At 36.5% G+C, this 21,081-nt stretch overlaps 1 protein-coding gene across 6 annotated transcripts in view; it reads left to right on the top strand.

The window, feature by feature from the left end:
* Nucleotides 1-21,081, top strand: part of KCNMA1 (potassium calcium-activated channel subfamily M alpha 1) — an 879,212-nt gene that overhangs the window by 635,010 nt on the left and 223,121 nt on the right. For all 6 annotated transcript variants that reach the window (XM_054034181.1, XM_054034180.1, XM_054034184.1 and 3 more), the window contains exons 7-9: nucleotides 6,174-6,249; nucleotides 10,131-10,301; nucleotides 11,979-12,070. In XM_054034181.1, the coding sequence (XP_053890156.1) occupies nucleotides 6,174-6,249; nucleotides 10,131-10,301; nucleotides 11,979-12,070 (339 nt within the window). The remainder of the gene's footprint in view (nucleotides 1-6,173; nucleotides 6,250-10,130; nucleotides 10,302-11,978; nucleotides 12,071-21,081) is intronic.

Raw genomic sequence — 21,081 nt, 5'->3', positions numbered from 1 at the left:
TTAAAATACCTCAGTTAACAACAGTGTTGTTCCCATTTTAACTGCTTTTGTGTGGCTGAACATACTTGGTATGGGAAGCAGAATGCACATTAGCTACTACTATGCGCATTAGTTAATCACCTTGAAGCACCAAAGGGACTGTGCCATGTTTCACAGCAGCAAAGGGATTAACTTTTTAACATGCATGAAAATACACCAGCTAAGATATTGAACTAATGTTCTAGTAATTATTTTTAAATACTAGAAGTTCAGTTCCACTTTAAAATCCCCCTTCTCTTTCCCTATTGATTCATCATCACGTATTTGAGGGTGTGTAACTCAGGTGGAGTTTATTACCCTTAATGAGCAATGAACCCATGTACATCACCCTACTGTTGGTGAATAAATAGACCCTTCAGATGTGCACAGGTTCATGACAACCAGCAGGCTCTGCAACCCTTTAAAACCTTTAAACTGTGCTCATTAGTCAACCTTTCATATTGAAAGAGATCCTAAATGACTCTGGAACTGGCTTAAGATCTGCCTGGAACTGTGTGAGCATGTAGCCAATGTAGTTTTTCTTCTTAAAATAATGAAACTAGTTTAATACACACAAAGAGAAACTACAGTCCTGTAGCCTTAAAATGCCACTGGTCCTGCAGAGAGAAAGTGTAATTGTTACAGAAACTCAGTGTATTAAAATCTCCTTGCAGAACACAAAGAATCTTATCCAAAGCCCATTGAAGTCAATAGAAGGACTCGCAATGACTTCAGTAGGCTTTGGATAAAGGTTCAAATCCCCTTCGGGAGTGGTGGGAATTTTAAGGCTCCAGAACTGTAAGTGAAGGGGAGATGCATTAATTAAATGTGTTCCATTTAAAGCTGGCTTAGGACTTGACCCCTTTGTTCATAACAACATTTGTCTGGTGCCAAACTTTCCTCCCAAATTAGATGCTCATCATCTTTGTAATTATTTACATGAATATGCAGGCATCCGTAAATCTCCTGTTCTGATTACTATAAAGCCCTTCAAATCCAGCTTACTTATGTGGCTGCCTTTCAGTTTTACTCAGTTGATTAACCCAAACTGGTTTATCACTAAACAATTCTTTTAATTTAAAAATCATCAAAGGCCTCAAAATAAATTGTTTCATGTGTCCCACCCTATTCTTGAGCATGCAGTAATCAGGCACATCTGATATCTCATGTCTCATTTAATAAACCTAAAGACAATTTAATAGTATAAAATACTACTGGTGTCCAAAAAGTATCATTGTATAAAATTTGTGGGCCAAACTGGAATGAATGGATATTATTTTATTGACTTCAATGCAGTTGCCTTCAGCTATACTAGACCTGAAATTACACCTGGAAGCTTTATTGTTGGTGGTGGTGTTTTTAAATGGATACAATGTGCAAAATTAACCCCATAACCTAAAAACAGAAAAAGAAAGAGGGAGGAAAATGTATCTGATAAGCATTAAGAATAATTAATAATGGAACAAAATGTTCCATGCTAATCATGCACTTAAGTATAACTTGTAACCAGACACACCTAGCATTAAAGCCCATTGTGATAGGCCATACATACAAAAATTGTGTGGAATTCTAGCCAGCACCAACAAAAACTATTTCCATCAGCGATGCTCATAGGTGCTATATATTAAAATTATTCTGTAAATAAAATCAAATGTGGAAAAAGAAAGCTTTTCATAATATTTTTGTATTATAATCTTTCAGATAAGATGTAAAACCAAGGTGCTGACCACTTGTGGTTACTAATCATCTTTTAGCACTTTTGCAAGAGTTAGAACAGTTAACTCAGTTAACTCACTAAATTCCTTTTTTTGATTAAATACATTCTGCCTACATAAATTCTAACAGAAGTTTGTTATATACAGAGGTGTTCCTCACTTTCTGCCCTAAACTGTGATTTAGAACTGTATGCTGTAAAACAGCTGCTGCATTCTATCATGCAGATGACTTCACTTCAGCCACAGGTGAAGTGTCTCCTGGATAGAGAGAGCTGTAAAACATTGTAGGATCCTGTATTATGCTTCTGTAGACATTTTAAAATATTGTTGTTCATATCTGAATATGAAGGCCAAATACTGTTGAAGCCGATGGGAAATGCGTGCACACGTAGCAGCTGTTTTGCAAGACAAGCCAAATATCAGAAGGCTCAGGATAGAGCCTGAAATGTTCAGCTGCAATAATAAATATGATTTATCATTATCAACACTGAAATAATTATATTTTAAACATTAACTCTTTGGATTATTTAAACAATTCTGAATGTATTATTTCATATTCCTCTCTTAAAAGTGATCCATGCTTGTGTGAAGAATGCTCTAAACAAATAACATAAGGGGCCATTTTAGTATGTTGTGTGTTCAGCAGCAACATCTATTGACAAGTATGGTGTAATACTGATGGGTTATGCAGCACATCCCTTCTTCTCTATCTCATGTGCAAAGACAGTGCCTGTAATATCTGGTCTTGCTGGGAAGGAAGAGAATTCCCCTCCCTGGGAAAATATTATTGACTTTAACCCCTAAATTAAAATTACTGCCTGCAAGGTTTTATTTTCTATAATACAAAGTCAAAGAGAGACGCTGAGTGAATGTAGCAATTGAAGGACTCGGATTAAAGGAACAAATCTCATTCATACCATCAGCAGAAGGGCCATTCATAATACTGTGATCCACAGGAAGCAGCTAGAACACTTTACAAATGGAAAGGGGGTATATTAAACAGGTAGTTGTTGGGTGTTGTGTAATTATCAGAACATTTAAAAATGCCTAACTGTTCTTTAGCAGACCCTCTATGGATGCAGAAAGAGTTTACCGCCTACTTGTGTAAACTGAACCTCTAGGAGGCTAACCATGTCCCTTACTAATTTAAAGTTTATGTACTTACCTATGAAATGTAATGTATCTTTTTCAGAATTGTTATTTTTTTTTCTCCCATGTTTTAGAAGATTGAATATAGTTAGTTTTTTCCCTTCACCGTTTTATACAAGGTTTCAATAGAACTACAGGGCTTTAGGTAAGCCTCACAATAAGGGATTTTGCACAGATGTTGGAAAGAGCTTAAAGAGCAGGAAAATGTTTGTGACTAATCTTTCATCTATATTTAGTCTCTGGCAGAAAGATGGGGGTATTTCATAAAGGACAGACAAGGTACAATTATGAATAAACATGTAAAAAATAAAATAGACTCAAGAAGAATCAAAGTAGTGCTTCAATACCATTTATTTATTTTTATATATCTATATACAAAAATAAAGATAGCACCTGGAGGCCGATTGACATATTATTGCATTATTGAGAAGTTTTTCCCCCCTGAAATTCATGGATGAGCAATATTCAGACTTTGATAACGAAGCACTGCATCCTTCTGAATGATGCCTTTTGGTCTAATCTAAGGACACAGAGGTTTGAATCCTATGTTATGATCAAATGTAACCACCAATAGGATATGATATGATATAATGTGGGACAACTGGTGTACTTAAAGTTATCCGCATGCTGGATTGGGGTGTCAGTCTATTTCAGAGTATGTATTGCTCAAAGACATTCAGACAGCTGAATATGACTGTACTTAGCAAACTGAATGACAAGCATTTGATCAATCAGTAAATCACATTTTTTAATCCATTATCTTCTACCAGTGTGAAGGTTACTCTTAAAATAAAAAACACTAACAGTACTTGCACCCTCTTTTCTTTAAGAAGAGCCTTTTAAATTTAATTATAAAACAAAAAACAGATGTATAAAAATATATTTATAAATAAGTGTAAAAATCAAACCTTACCCCAGAGGTTCTCAACCTATTTACCATTGTGGGCTGCATATGCAGCTCTCTGTGTGTTATGCAGGCCACATCCACAGAATATATATACTACCTGTAGGGCCCTGAGGGTCACATGGGCCAAAGCTGAATTCTGGTTTGAACTAAAGAATATCTTTTAGAAAAAAACATCCAATCTTATGGGGCAAAGTAACTTGACTCCAGTGGGGCTGCAGAGGTTCATCTGTACAGAGTAATTTGCAAAATGGGGTCTTATGTATGAACTGTAAATGTGAACATTATTTAATTTGGAAGCCTAATCTTTACCACATCTGGCCACTATCATTAGTGCATTGCCACATCCACAACTCCTTTTTCCCCCTAATGAAGCTGTGCCTTTAATAGCTACAATTTAGCCCCAAATTATATATGATTGGACAATTAAAAAACACCATATTATCCTCCTTGTCTACTTTCTATCGCTCAAGACCCAGTATAGCTACAGACCTGGGTTCTGATCCCATAAACATTCAAAGACATGCAAATACACATCCAGAGGGGACTGAAGGGTCAGGGCAATGATGTATCAGTCTGTAAAAGCTTTAGGAAAAAATAGTTCCTACACAAGAACAACTTCCAACCTAGATTACTGCAGCCACTAATAAAGTTTTCCAAAACACTTCAAGAGTATTTAAAATCAAAGCATTAAAATTAGGCTTGCTTATTAGCTGGGGGATTGTTATTAGTTGAAAATGAGATTGAATTACAGCAACATGGACTCTATGGATTCACAATATTTTTGTGTGTTTATAAAAAGGAAAAGTATCTTATCTGATACTTTATGTAAAGTTTTAGCTTGATGTTAGCTGAACTACTAATATCAAGAGTAGATGTGGTCAAATTATTTATAATATAATAATATTCATTGCTATTTAACCCTTTTTCCTATTTGCATATTGTTCTCTAACTGATCCTGATATCTATTCATGTATTTGATACTTGCAAACATTTGGTCAAATAATATTAAGAAAGTTTATGCTATGCATTCACATCAACTAGTCCTTATTCAGAATGTGCAATCCATCACATGAGCCACGTGGTATTGTTTCTACTCTCTGGCTGGATGATTGAAACTTTTTAAACAGAAAAATAATTAATAATGCATTTTCTGGTACAAATTTTGGGATAAACCATGCACAAAAATAGGTGGAACTTTCAGGATTAACAAATATGTTCGCGCATACCTACTGACCATTTGAATGCTCAAGAATAATGAATAAAATAATCTCACAAAAGATAGCAAATTGACCTTCTTGCTTTTATTCCTTCATACAAGGAAGTGTTTTCACCAGCAATGTGTTGCAAAATCATAGCGTATATGGGGAAAACCCACAGAAGCACCAGTACACTGCAAATTTCATCATCCTCTTGCAGAAGGAGAATGCCTCCCCTCTTCCCACAAAGGTGGCGGGACATTCACATGGAGACCTAACACCCTTACATTATCCTAATTCCCATGACAGCATAGCTCCAAATTTACCAGTCAGAATATAGCGCCTACAGATTAACTGCAATAATCTATTCATAGATTATTTTCCATATGTGCAGGATAAAATCTCAATCCCGCAACGATTTACACAGGTGTTTAACTTTATACGCAATGAGCTATTCCATTGAACTCAGTAAATGCATTTTTCATGAATGGGGCTGCTCACAATATATATCTCTGCAGAGATGGGGCTAAAAGCAAAAAGCATACTGAAGAAACACACCAAGCAGAAAAAATGAAACAGATTGGGAAAAAAGCAGAGATGTACAAATACATGTTATAAGTATAAAAGGTCTGTTTCCAAGATGATGTAAATTGATGTAGCTCCCGTGAGTTCTTTGGATCTATACCAGCTGAGAATCCAGCCCAAAGTATTATGCTGAACTAATTGCTATTCAGAATCAAATAGAAATGATCAGAGGAAAAAAGCGGGAAAGAGGAATAAAGAAAGGAAATGGTAATGTGACAATAGAGAAAGAATGGATGTTTTAGGCCTGTGGTATCTCCTATTTGATCATGATCAAATCTCTTAGAACTTTTCTAAAATATCATTCATTCTATTTAATAGCATCACAAAAGCTGCATATAAAACCATTTAAAATCTGGGAAAGCAGACATTGCAAGCTATTTAATAATTTTTTTTTGCATATATTTTTTCAGTATTTTTTAAATTCCCAGACAGCGCCTGCTCCTGTTCCCACAAAAATCTATATGAGGAACTTCAGGCCTAAAGTATATACACAGTAAACTCTCTTTCTGTGTACAGATACTCATTAAAAAGTGTGTTTATATAACTTGTGTTCCTGTTACAACTTACCTGTAAAATATAATATATATTTGTTTGTTTGTGCAGTAATTCCATCAAGCTGGTGAATCTGTGCTCTATATTTATCAGCACATGGCTGACAGCAGCTGGGTTCATACATTTGGTAAGTATACTTGAAAATACTTCATCGGATTTTTTTCATGGATCAGCTCCTCTGAGCTGCTTTATTACCTGAAATTACCTTGCTTAGGATAATCCCTTGACACTGTTACAAAGAACAATAAAGAAAGGCATCACAGCTGCCTGACTTTCCAGCCTTGTACCCAAAACTAATTCTGAACAGTAAGTAATATTCATTAACCTCCCTGTTTAGGTTCAGAAATAGTTACGTAAGTCTGGGACTTGGATTTTAATAGAACTCTTTTAATAATCACATCCTACCACTAGGTGGCAATATTTCCTTAATAATTACCAAGAGTACTTGTCAAAAAAGGCTGGTACAGCATAAATAATAATGACACCCTGTCTCTAAGAATGGCCATCCTGGGAAACACGTGGCTTCGCCAAAAAAGCAGTTCTGTATTTTCAGAAGAATTAATCTGATTTACTAACATTTTAGAGTAGGGTTCTTAGAGATTAGTTCTCTGCCTTATTCATTTAAAAAAAATCATATCACTTTCACCGTGACAAAAATATTATCTACGTTTGATGGTTTAAGCTCTTATTCAGTATTGATTAGCTGTATGTTTTAAACACTTCTATAATTAAAAAAGATCTCAGTTGTAAAGTAATGGCATTAATCTGCATTTTAAAAGTTAAAAAAGCAATAGAAGTTTTGAAATGAATTGTTTACTGTCAATTATATTTTGTAAATACAATTTAATATGACTTTAGATGTACATTACGTAGCAGATAATTTTGCCTAACTCAAGGTCAATAAGATATCAGGTTGTTAGTAGCATCAATCTATGCAACAACAGATTTTGGGCCAGATTTTGATTTCAGTTACATCAGTGTAAGTCTGGAGTAACTTCATTGACTTCAATTGAATTATTCTGAATTGACATTAGTGTACACGTGGTTAAAATTAGACCCTTGATCTTTTAATTATGGAAGGTAGTCATTTGTCCAAATGTCTGTTTTCCACTCTAAGAAAATATTCATATCGTACGTACCATTTCAAAATTGGAATGGCCTATAATGTCCTTATTTCTGTTGATGACTACATTTCTAACACCTATATCACACAGGAAAATGATAAAAGACAAAAACATCCTAGCACTTGTGGGTGAACACTTCAAAAAGCGATCACTCTGTATCTGACCTATCAGACCTCTTCCTCAAAGGAAATCTGCACAATACTTTCAAAAGATGCTTGTCTCTTTCACCATAGGCGCTAACTCCATGGTTGCTCTGGGGCTGGAGCATCCATGGAAAAAAAATTGTGGGTGCTCAGCATCCACCAGCTACAGCTGTTTGGCAGTGCCCCTAATCGACTAATCTGGGGCACGGCTGATCAGCAGCACCGCCAAACAGCTTGATCGGCAGCTCAGGGAGGGGATTGGGTTAGGATGGAGATAAAGGAGCAGTGGGAGAGTGGGGACCTCGGGGAAGGGGTAGAGTGGGAAGAGGCGGAGCGAGGGCTGGGACTCGGGGGAGGAAGCGGAGCTAGTGTGGGAAGAGATGAAGAGAGGGTGGGGCCTTGGGGGAAGGGGCAAAGTTGGGGTGGGGCCTTAGGGTGTAGTGGTGGTAGAGCACCCCTGGGGAAAAATAAAAGTCAGCACCTATGTCTCTCCCCAACAGCAGTTGGTCCAATGAAATATATTCTCACCCACCTTGTCTCTCTCATATCACAAATATACTCCTCTGTGACTTTTGTGATACAAGTATCATCATAGACTTCAAAAGACCAGACTCAGGGTAGGTCTACACCAGGGGTCGGCAATGTTCGGCATGCGGCTCGCCAGGGTAAGCACCCTGGTGGGCCGGGCCAGTTTTATTTACCTGCTGACACAGCAGGTTCGGCTGATCGCGGCCCCCACTGGCTGGGTTTGCCGTCCCGGGCCAATGGGGGTGGCGAGAAGCGGCGCGGGTGAGCGATGTGCTGGCCGCGGCTTCTCGCCGCCCCCATTGGCCCGGGACGGCGAACCACAGCCAGTGGGGGCCGCGATCAGTTGAACCTGCCGCGTCAGTAGGTAAATAAAACTGGTCCAGCCCGCCAGGGTGCTTACCCTGGCGAGCCGCATGCCAAACGTTGCCGACCCATGGTCTACACTACCGCTTAAGTCAATCTAACGTAGGTTGCTCCGGGGTATGAAAAAGACACCCCTGAAGGATGCAAGTTACAGCAACCTCAGTGCTGTCCACACTGGCGCTATGCTGGTGGGAGATGTTATGTTGGCCGGAGATGGTCAAAACATGTTATAATTGTGCTATGTATTGTTATTAATTATTTATTAGTAGTTCAGGTATTATTTTTCTAGATTTGAGAAGCAGGTTTTTAAAAGTTTAATAATCGTTGATATTCTGTTTCAGTGTTTTTCACACTTTCTTTGTATGCTTTTTAGTGTAGGTGGTCCAATTCTACTGCAGGGGTTTCTCAACTTTATAATTTCATAATGTGGACCACATCTTATGGAAAGATTATCATATTGATATTTTCCTTCCCATTCATAATCACATATCATCCCTGTGGTTACTGCAATAACTGGCTACATGGGGAAATAAAATTTGGAAATTACTTACTGTATTTTAACTGCTTTTTAATAAAATTTAAGAGCTGAAAAATAAGAGGGGTGTGGGAGCAGACCCATGGAACCGCCAGTTCTCCTAGGACTACCAGCAAGTGATCCATAGATCACAGTTTGGGAATCTCTGCTCTATAGTAATTTTAAACACAGGATCTCTGTGTTGCCTTGTTTGGAATTTGAAAGCATTTTATTTACCGTTCGGAAACAAGATAAAGTCACTCTGCTTTTTTCCCATTCTTGTAGCCTGAAGTGCTCAGGAAGCTTAGGAGGAATGGTTAAAAATGGCAAGCGTATTTTTTTAATTGTTTTGTCTATTTCCATATTCAGAATTTTAAGAGACAACTTTTCAATTAGGTGCCTTTTAAATTGTGCCCAAATATTTTCAAGTGCTTCTATTTGTCTGCATGTACTTATGCATGAATTGAATGAAGGAGACTATCACTTGAGCATGCACAGAATTCTCCCAGAATTTTGATTGCATAGATTAATGCAGTTACTAGCATTGCAGGTTCACTTCAGGGATCCTTTTGAAAATTTGCTCTTTGATGAATTTTAGACTGGAACCAGTCTTTATAGTCAAACTAAGTTACTACTGGTCACTGTCAGAGAAAGGATGCTGAATGAGATAGACCTCGTGTCTGATCTAGCATGGCAATTCCAGTCTTATCGATGCATGAAAATAGGTGGTTATAAAAGAACTGTAGCTTACAAGATCTCAACCAATTCATTGGTCAGGCCATAATGAACTCTTGATATGTGTAGCAGTTCTCTCTGCTGGGTATAGTGAGATCTGCTCAACTGTTTAGTCATTTGTAATTATCTTTCCCTCTGATGATTGGGCATAAATCACATTCTGCTGATAGCTAGTAAAGACTTGAGTTTTGACTGTAGAAGCTTTTGCTTATGGAACAAAAAGTTATGAGTTTTTGGAGCCAAAGATCTGTTTCTCACGACGTATATATGTGGTTAACTAACGACCATTACTATGTACATGACAACATTGGCCGTGCGTTATTTTAGAAGGAAAAGGAAAGTGAGACAATCTGGATTCCATTATGAACTAAATACTCTAGTAATGATTAGTGATAGTGTTTTCCACAAGTAACGTAAGCAAGAAGATCCTGTATGGTAGCAGTGGAATTGTACAACTTTAATTAAGGCAGAATTTGGCTCTTTATTGGTAAAATGTTTCCAGCATTATATGCATGCCTATTAGACAAAAGTAAGTAATTACAACTAGTATTAATCTGTTATTGCCCTATTAAATCATTATATTTATCCTTTTATGTTGTAGGTGGAGAACTCAGGGGATCCATGGGAAAATTTCCAAAATAACCAACCACTTACATATTGGGAATGTGTTTATTTACTAATGGTTACAATGTCCACTGTTGGCTATGGAGATGTTTATGCAAAAACAACCCTTGGTCGCCTTTTCATGGTCTTCTTCATCCTCGGGGGATTGGTAAAATCTCTTTATTGCTACTACTACTTTAATAGCAGCTCTTTTATATCCCCTAAAGTTTATTAAGCAGCAACCTGAACTGTAGCATCTGGTTTAGTAAGTTAAAATCATAAGAATTTTAAACAATTCAGCTGCATATCTTTTTCTTTTTATAAGACAAGTATCTTGTTAAGCCAGATCTTGTCACATTTTTGCAGAGATTGTCATTAATCTACAGTAAGAATAACTCTAATATATTTAAGAAAGTAATGCATGTAAATACATGAAGTGCCTTAGCAATTCTATTTACAGTATTATTTACAGTCCATTACTTTTCAGTGACACTAACTGTGCATTGTTTGATGATGGTCATTGATATTTTGAAGGAAGTTTGCGGTTTCAAGAGCCCTCCCTCACCCTCTGTGTTCCTTCCCAGAATTCCAACAAACACTGTGGCTTAGTACTGCCTTAAAGAGCAGCATGCCTGATCCAGACATTAGCAAACCATGCTCTCTTTAATTTCAAACATGCAACCATGTCATAATGTTCACTCACAGTAGACTACATTTAGTATAAACATAACAAATTTCCTTTTAACTCAGCAAATTGTATCACTCCTTTTCCTGTTCAAATAAGTATGTACACAGCACTAAAATTACTAATTGTTCTATGTCAAATTATCTTTTTTTTATCATTGCTAGCACCACTACAGCAACTGCTGCATTTTGTCTTTTAAAAGAGCAGTTTATGTTAAGATTTATACTCTGTAAGGTAAGTGTGAATTAAAATTCATTCACAATATATGTATTGTACATTTACATGCATATATGTATTGTTATACACATATTTATTGTACATATGCATACATCTCTCTGTAGGAGGTATATGTATAACAGATACATTATCAATGCAATATGTATAATATATATGCACTTACATACAAAAGACACACACATTTGCACATGGATAAAGAGACCAAGTTGACTGGCAGCAGCTCTTAGAAGTATCCAGCCACAAGCAAGATGTTTGTTGGACAAAACATGGCAGATCATTTTTTTTTTCTCCTTACTACCTTTTTCTGTCAGGTATTCTTACAAATCTTTTAAAAACAAACCTTTTGAAAAAGGTTGTTTTTGTTTTTGTTTTTTTGGGGGGAGTTGACATCATTTTGATTCTTGAGAGCGGGCAAATGCCTGGCACCATATTGTTTTTGTCTTCTTTTGAATCTTCATTAAGGGGAAAAAAGTCCACCTATCTTCCAAAAAAAAAAAAAAAAAGAAATTTTAAAAAAAAGTAACAATAGTAATATCCACTTTTGTTTTTTGTAGCATGTAATCTTTGAATAGTTTTTCCCCCCTCTTCAGGAAGAATTAGACACAGCCAATATTTTACAATTAGATGCCAATTTGACTTTATTTTGTTCTTCTTTTGTTTTGTGTGCTTTTTTCCCTCTTTTGACCATTACTTTAGTTTACCAAGTGTACATCTTCTTCAAGACCAACTTTTACATTGAACCCTCTTATTTTGTTTTATAATTTGCTTTTTTTTTTTTTTTTTAATTTTAAAAATACTTTTAAAGGTCTAATTCTTTTGCATTTTCAGATCTTAAAAGATATATATCTTCTGAAAATATTCATCATCCCCCTTTCTTTGGCCTCTCTTTTTAGTCTTTTCTTCTGTCTCCTATCTTCTTCTTAGGCCATGTTTGCCAGCTACGTCCCTGAAATCATAGAGTTAATAGGAAACCGCAAGAAATATGGTGGTTCCTATAGTGCGGTTAGTGGAAGAAAGTAAGTATTCCAAGAGGCTCTGCTGCCTCTGCTGCAGTAGAACACTCTCTGCATGCCATTTTCTTTTTTTGTTTTTTTGTTTCATGCATGTAGGCAATGTTTGCTCGCTACGTGCCAGAAATTGCTGCTCTCATCCTTAATCGGAAGAAATACGGCGGGACTTTTAACTCAACCCGAGGCAGAAAGTAAGTCAAAAAAGACCAGGTGTGGTTGTGACACGCTAAAGAACCCCTGAATGTGGTGACATCTGACTCATGGACACTCCCTAATATGCTTGTGCTCTGTGACATCAAATGTCACCACCAGAGAGTTGTCACACTATGTTATTAGAGACCTGGGCCATGCTAAGGTACAAGTCACAATATTTTGCCCCTTTTTCTAGAGAGTCTCTGGATACCACTAGAACTAAATTGATATATTCTGGAAGGAACCCTGCTATTGCATCTGCAGTTAGCTTGTGGAACAAGGTCATATCACACTTTTCTAAGCATCAACCAGTTAGACATCACTTGATTATCTCTTGAGCAAGTAATTATACTGGTCGTCATTTTGAAATTACCCAGTCCATGAGAAAATTGGGTATGGCAGAACACAACATGGGCCCTTTATGTTGTCCAGGTTATTTCATTATGATGGCCACACTGGAAGATGATATTGCTACTTTTCATTGATCAAATCCTAAGAGATGCTAACTACATGCAGCTCCAATTGACTTAATTTGGCGTTTGCAGGTGCTTGGCACTTCTCAGGATTTAGAACAGCCTTTTTAAAACCATTAAGCACCCTACCCTGAAAAAAGATATGCTAATCCAAAAAAAAAAAAAAAAAAAAAAATTCATTATCAGAGTAGTGCTATAACCACATAAGAATAATTCTTTTTGGCTGGTAGCAACACTTATGCTTACACAGGCCACATAAACCTTCAAAAATTAACTGCTTTACATTTCCATTGAATGCCTTTTTTTTCCATCTTGACCATGTTACAACCAAGTCTATCTGAAAGCCATGTTAGATCTGTTGGGAAATAGTCTCAAATAAGGTCTATGTACTGAGAGAATAATATTCTCTTTTCCCCCACTCTACTAGTTTTCCCATCTTCCCTTGAGTTCAGCTCATCCTCCTGCCATTCCAGTGAATAGATGGAGAAAACTGGCCTGTTGTCCTCAAGACCTTTCACATACACTTTCCCACAGAACATAATAGAGGATACTCTGAATAATCCTTTTTAGTGGAATCGAATTGTTTGTCCCTCCCCTCATCTTTGAGAATTAAGCATTTCAGTTTAGTCCCTTTGAAACCATCACTTTACATATGATGTTCATGAGACATGAATATGGTAATATCAAGTTATTTCTTTTCCTTGTTGAGTTGAGAGTCTCTAAAGATCTGTAACCATTTACCAGCTAATTCCTGAGCACAGATTTACATCATGTGATCCACAAGTAAAAGCTTTTCCTTCACTGATTTCTTACACCATTGAGCATTACAATCTGTCCCAGTGAAGCAGAGAACTCCTTAATCATTATCCCCCCCACCCCCGCCCGGCTTTTTTTAAGATACTCTCAAATGCCTAAAATATACAACTACTACCAGTACCGGAATCTGCTAGCACAGTTCACTCAGACCAGTTCGGTCTATAATCCTCAAGATTAACAAAAACATTTTCATTGTCATTTGCCTTCTCTGACCATGAGAGAGGGGCATCACTAGTTTCTCCAAAATGTTTACTCTTAATATCTGTCTATTCAGTTTCCTATATGCAGTCCCAGATTTCTTAAGTCTAGAAGCTTTTCAAACATAAAACCACAGCATTTGCCGGTGTAACTCTTATTGGAGTTTCATCAGCAGAGAATACGACCTAATAAATACAGTTATAAAAATACAGTTTCATTTCCCCCTAGTCTAGTCTTTTTTTGTCACTGGTACCCAGCATTGCTCTGTTGTCTCTAAACTTGGACCTGATCTTCAGTCAAACTCCAGCACCCTGAAGGCCTCAACTCCCAGATCACAGGCTTCCCGCTAGCTTTGGGGCTTGCTTCATCTTATTTTATCACAGCTTTTTCTTTTTGCTTTATTTATACGTGCTCTATTTGTTTTTAGCTCTTTCTCTGTTGGTCTCTGCTGTCCATATCGCTTGTCAATTGTACTCACTCTGTCATCGGCACACAGACTGTTCAATTTACTTTACGCATTGTTTCCTGGTTCAAAAGCTAATTACTAAGTACTTTAAAGAAGTCCTTTGCTCACGTGGATCTATCATCAGAGAATATAAGCTTGGGAACTGCTCAGTAAAAAGCCATTAGCACCCCTTGTTTGATGTTGCTTTTGCAGTCAGTAGAACAAGATTGATGAAATGTTATGTTTGGCCAAAATTTGAGTTTTCATTTGGAATTCAGTGTTGAGAGAATGGGCTGTCAGAACCAATAAGTTTTCCTTCACTTGGGATATGGGCATGTGGAAGTAATTAGCAATGTAAGGTCTTTAGTTGAGCAACCAAGCATAGATTCTGGCAGCAAACATAATGAGAAACTACAGTTGTTCTATTTCTAATGTCAAAAAGTTTCCAGATAAAATTAAAAGTGTCTACAAAATGAAAGCAGCTAAACTTTGTTGAAAGATGTTGTTCAGACTCTTAAAATAGCATGTGTGTTTGATTTTCTCTCTGAGAAATAAATTATGTATGTGGGGTGTGTGTGCACACGCGTGCACACATACACACACACATCAGAAATATTGTATATATAAAATAAGGTGTCTATCCAAATTACAGTGTTACATATAGTAGGAAGTTAAAAAAATGATTTACCAGTTCTTGTGTCAAAAATAATAGAAAATTGCATTATCCAATTTCAAGACTAAGGATATATTTTGGAAGAGTTTGCTGTAAAGTTATATATATTGAAGTAGCTGGAACCTAGGCATATAAAGCATTCCCAATACCTTCAGTCATTCAAGAAAAAATATTAATTTTGACCTTGTTTACACAGTGACTTTCAACCAGAAAGATCCTAAAATGTTTTACAAACTATAAGACTCATTTTGCTTGTTACAGAAACACAGTGCTTGGGGTGAGATGCACAGATAGCTTGGGAACAGAAAGACCTTTATGTTGCAAAATATCCTATGAGTTTTTTTACTTACATGAAATGTGTAGGACCTCAGCTTTGCAACCTGTTCCAATAATGAGACCTCTAAGAGTACAGTCAATAGTACACCATGCAAGAGAATTTGTTCAATACTGACTCTGAGCAAAGTGTCTTTTACTGATAACCAACACTATTTATTTAGTATTTCATATGTCACAAAAAAGCACACTGAGGTTTCCCATATAAATACTGACCTTGTTCAAATGTTGCTTACCTCATGATATCTGATACAGTTACAACCCACTGTACTATGGCTACAGCACACAAATGATTAAAAAAAAATCCTCAATCCATAATTATCTTTGCGTTTACAATTCTTCTCTATGGAGAATGAGAGCCATGTTTAATAACTGGAATGAAATGACCAGAGATCATTTAATGAGAATGCTATAATCTGCACATTGTAAGAAAGGGACAATTTAAGTTGAAAATAAAAAAACAAAGTTAATTCAGGGGGACAATCATAAAGGGAAACATATCTACTTTTCTAATGTTACTAATGGGAGTAATGATAAAAATATTATTATTCACTATACTTTCTACTTTCAATGTGAGTATATAAGGAACCTGTTTGTTCTGTCCCATAAGCTAAAGCAACTGTCTATCCTACCTCCTTTCCATTAATTTCTAGTGACCAGATTTTGTATGCTAAACTGTTCTGCCCTTTTTTGCAAATATTATTTTAAAAGACCATTTAAGGTGGATAGATGCAAAGTACTATATATGACATTGCCTGTGACTTGTGGCATTCCCATTGATGTCTGTGGGAGTTTGGTTCTCATATTGAGAACTTTGGTTCTAATTTCTCTATTGCACCATCAGTCTGTAAAGTAAAGAATGGTCTAGTGGTTAGCAATCTGAATGCCTTGGTCCTGTTTTTGGTTCTGCCTGATTCCTTATTTGACTTTGGGTAATAACGTAATTTCTCTGTGACTCAGCTGACTTATTATTATAATTAATAGACTAATACCTACCCCAGAGGGATGTTGTGAGGATTAATTGATTCATGTTTATGCTTTCTGCAGATGAAAGGTTCTATCTAAGTGTGAAGCAGAGAGAAGTTTAAAGTCAGAGTTAAATATTATAGTCTGCTATGTACAGTATTATATATGGTTTATTTCACTATAGACAAAGCAAGTACTGTACAAGAGCTGTGTTTTATGTATTCAAGCAATTTCATAGGTGGATTTCTAAATATAAAGTATATTTAGCAGACAATGTGGTATTGTACTGCTGAATAATATATTATGTTACAACTGGCAATGGTAACATATGATCCATTATAATATCTGGACATCAGGCACCTAGTGATATATTGCATGCTACAAAGGATGAGGGTGTGGAAGTAATTGTTAACTAAATTAGTAGCATGCTAGGATCATGAAGAACAGGCATAGTAGTTTGCAGTGATTAATACTGGACAAAAACAGATGGAGGGGGAAAAGTTAGATATAACATGAAGTGAGGAGGGAGAAAAAGCTGTGTGATCTGGGAAGTGCAATATAATAGAGGAACTGTAGATCAGGGAACAAAATAAGAAATATTATAAACTCAAGAAAGCAGGCAGTCATTTTTTACCATATCACCAGTTACCAGACGATAATCTATATCTTGAATATTGTGATGTCATTATTTCCCCTTGGTGATTGCACTCTTCTGAGGAGTTCTGAGATTACCAACCAGTCCCTATACCCTATATATAGTCCTTCTCATTTTAAAACTTTCAGCTCAACAGAAACTACAAGGGGCTTCTTTTGGAGCCTGTCAGCAAGCACTCCTGGATTAGCCTGCAGGGGACATTTTAAAGCACAGCACAGCTGACCATATATGGATGAACAGGACACCACCAAGTCCAATGTCTGCAGGCTGATAGGGAAACAAACAAGGGACTCTAGATCAGTGGCTCTCAACCTTTCCAGATTACTGTACCCCTTTCAGGAGTCCAATTTGTCTTGCGAACCCCAAGTTTCACCTCACTTAAAAACTACTAGCTTACAAAATCAGACATAAAAATACAAAAGTGTCACAGCACACTAGTACTGAAAAATTGCTTACTTTCACATTTTTACCATATAATTATAAAATCAATTGGACTATAAATATTGTACTTACATTTCAGTGTATAGTATATAGAGCAGTATAAACAAGTCGTTGTATGAAAGTTTAGTTTGTACTGACGTCATTAATGCTTTTTATGTAGCCTGTTGTAAAACGAGGCAAATATGTAGATGAGTTGATGTAACCTCTATGTAGCCCCAGGAGTATGCATCCCCCTGGTTGAGAACCACTGCTCTAGAGTGCAGCCACTAGACTTCTGAGTCAGTCCATTTGTGCCAACCTCTGAAAGGTTGGGAGAGTCTCTTTGACAACTTAGTGTTTGGATGCTCTTCTGAACTTCTCCAACCAACTTTTTTACTATGAAATTCGGGCTGATGTTCTCATGAGATCAGTTTTTCTCATTAGATTTTCAGAGATTCTTGGTTTTGTCTACATAAAATTCTGCAAATGTATTCTTCCTTGTGGTATTTTGGAACTTAAATTTCTAGTCCTAGCCAAAGTACAAATTATAGAGGCATCTGAAGAAAAGAAAAAAAAAAAAAAGCCCAAAAGCCAAATTAATGTTTCTGAAATTGTTAGTGCCAAGTTCTGTTTGAGTTTTGAATGAAGCTCGAAATCAGTTCTTCATTGATCTGAACTGATTTGCTCCTTCCTAAATTAACGTGTTATTTTACATTTATGATGTCCTCATTAATCTTGGAATCAGAATGGCCCTTATTTATTTGTTTTCTGTATGTATGCACATTCTTTGTAGCTCACATGATCAGAATTGATTCAAACACCGAAGAATAGTCTCCCAAAAGAAATTAGTGGGCCATTTAAAATGGGACTGCACAAAATACTAGAAAAAATACTGTAAGGAATAATCCTGCAGTGGAGAGGGATAGATCTTCTTTTCATCTCTGATTTCTATTTTATTATTAGTCTGTAGTTCTTAGGGCCAAATCCTGCTTGCCTTACTCATACTAACTGCTATGGTTGTTTATGAAAAAAGTGAGCTAAATGTGACTCTGTATAAATACATATTATACATAAATCCCTTGATAGTAAAGATTAATGCAAGTTACTATTTTAAATTTTCAAATCAGAAACATTTTAATCATCCTGAGATATTGTTCTAGTTAAGACATGTGCTTAAGACTTTTATTTTAATCAAACCGCAGTGCTGTGTAAGCTATTAAAATCTCTTGTTTCTCCTCTCTCATGATCTGCTCTGCTTCTCAGAGATTTCTTACATTTATAAGCTATATATTAACAAATCATCAACATATCATCAGGAAGGATCATCTGTTAGAGATTCCTTCCAGAAGGAAACGTGGGACTCAATAACTGAACTTCACAGAGATAAAAAAAGAACTGTGGACAGACAGATACAGTAAACAGACAGACAAACAGATAATTTAAGTTGACAGGCCATCTTGGACTCATTAGACATATTGGTTTGATTAGGAATTAGAATGACTTTTTTTTTTTTTTTAACTTAGCTGAATACCTTGGCAAACATACCCTTGATTTTTTTTAGCTTCAATAATAAGTGGCATAGCTCCAGAGAAAGTGACATTAGATTATTATATTAAATAATTTGATACAACGTGTACGATTATTTTCCACTGGGATGTAAATGGTAATAAGAGAATGTGACATGGGTTGTTCTATGGACCTGAGGTGTGTATCATTTTCTGCTAAGCATTCTTCTAAGCCCCCAATTTCAAATGAAGACCCACTTAGAATTACAGAAAATGTGATGAGTGTGAAATAGTTCTTGTTGTGTCCTCATACTGCTTCCTGCCACATCCATTGACATGTGATTGCCCAATCGTTGTACTCTGCCAGGCCACTGGAAGAGCATTCCCAGTCAAGCAGCTGGTATGGAAAGAGATGTTTCATATTTTGAGGCTCTCTGCTGAGTCACAGGTATTGGGGCCAGTGATGTAACCCCACTTGTTAAATAGATTAACAGATAGACTCTATCCTATTTGTTCTTTCTTCAACTTTTCTTCTGTCTCCGTTTTTTTCTGCATGCTTATTTAAAATCTATTAGTTGTTACGAAATCAAAAATGGAAATGGCAGAGATATGTAACAATGTTTATGAGCCTCCTTAAAATCTTGTAGTCTGGGTCTCATAACTCATGCCCACTTCTTAGCCACAGTAAATTTACATTTTTAGGTACAAGTCTAAAAATGCCATCTTTTCCCGTCCCATCCCTATTTTTTTTAAGTCTTTACTGTTTTGTTTTAGCACAAAAGTGGCAGCTGTTACTGTCCAAATTCTTGCCTAAGAAAATGAGTCTGGTTAGTGAGGTATTCAAATTGCAGTGATTTCCCATGTTCCACAGAATATACAGGCTGTGATTTACTAAGCAAACATTCCACATGGAGCAACATGAGATGGCAGAAGTGCTGAAGAAAATCAGTGAGCTTTGGTAAATTATGACCTTTTATTTCCACACAAGCTCTATTGTGGAAAATTAGTCATGAAATTTGGGGGGTGATTTCACTCATGAGAAATGCATTGTTTTCAATCGTACATAAAATGCTTGAAGTCCTAAAGCTTTTGATAACTTAATGCCATGCAAACTGCACAAAAGTTGTCTTTTGACAGATGGACCATTTTTTTAAAAAGTTTAAAACAATTCAGAGAAAGAGCACCTTAAATGGTGGAAGTGGGCTGGGAGCCTTTTATGTTCCATACTGAACAATATACATACTGAATATACAAGAGCAAATAATTTCAGTTGATTGCAAAAGTAATAGCGGGGTATCTTCTGCACAGTAGATCAAAAAATATTGAGATTTGGAAGGATTAGAGCAGTAGACGGAAGTCTGGTTGATTCTGAAGTGCTGATGCTAGAGTTGTGGTTTACTCGTTTGTTGTCCTGTAAACCTTCTAGCATGCTCTCCTTTTGCATGTCACAGCACTCAACAGTTTTTACTAGTTTTGCTAAGCCTTGAATTTCTTTGTTATTATTATGCACGTGTGTTGTGTGTTTCAGTATATGATGTGAAAGCAAGAATATTCTAGTTGTAGACCATATTAGTGTGGTATCTAAATAAGAAAGCAAGTATTCATCCCCTGCTTTGAGTTAAGGTAGAATCTGCTTAACTAACTCAGACCCTGGTGGAAACAGAAGCATGTCAGTTATACACATTTTTCATTATCAGAGTTTCAGAGGTATACATCATGCTGGGGGATATTAATTTGCTTCATGACTTGTTTTAAATATAAGCCATATACAAATCCTCAAGTCATTAAAAAAAGGTAAAATTAACTCATGGGAGCCAAAATTGAACAAGGAAGCTGTCTAAAGTGAATAGGAGGACTCACAGTGGATCATTCATGCTAGCATACTGTTGTGAGTAGGCTTGCAAACAGCATCAGATATGCTATTTAAACAGACTAACTGTGCCATTTATCCAAGGTTAAAGTCACTGAAATGTATTCCTCTGCATCTGTTCCCTGGCAGTAATCCCAGTTAGGTGGGCATAATAACAGCGATTTCTCCTGCATTATAGAAGTGTTCCAGGTGGTTTTAGAGTGCATTGTCACATATATAGAAAGTTCTCTGAGGCGGAAAAAAACATGTCCCACTTCTGCCAATCTTTATTCAAAGTACTCTGGGGAAGAAAGAGGATTTCCTGTTTACACATAGGACATGTTTGATGTATTCCAGTAAAATCCCTCAATCAGATAGCTCACTGTACTTCTGGTAGGTTACAGCTGATCCAGTGTACATGGACTCTCACAGCTAGAAATTAAGCCTAAGTAAACTCTTATACTGATTATTCACCATATACTATCTAGTAAA

Source organism: Malaclemys terrapin, chromosome 7 (genome assembly GCF_027887155.1).
Source record: "Malaclemys terrapin pileata isolate rMalTer1 chromosome 7, rMalTer1.hap1, whole genome shotgun sequence".
In the NCBI taxonomy this organism is placed as follows: domain Eukaryota; kingdom Metazoa; phylum Chordata; order Testudines; family Emydidae; genus Malaclemys; species Malaclemys terrapin.
This window is presented reverse-complemented; position numbering and strand designations above follow the sequence as displayed.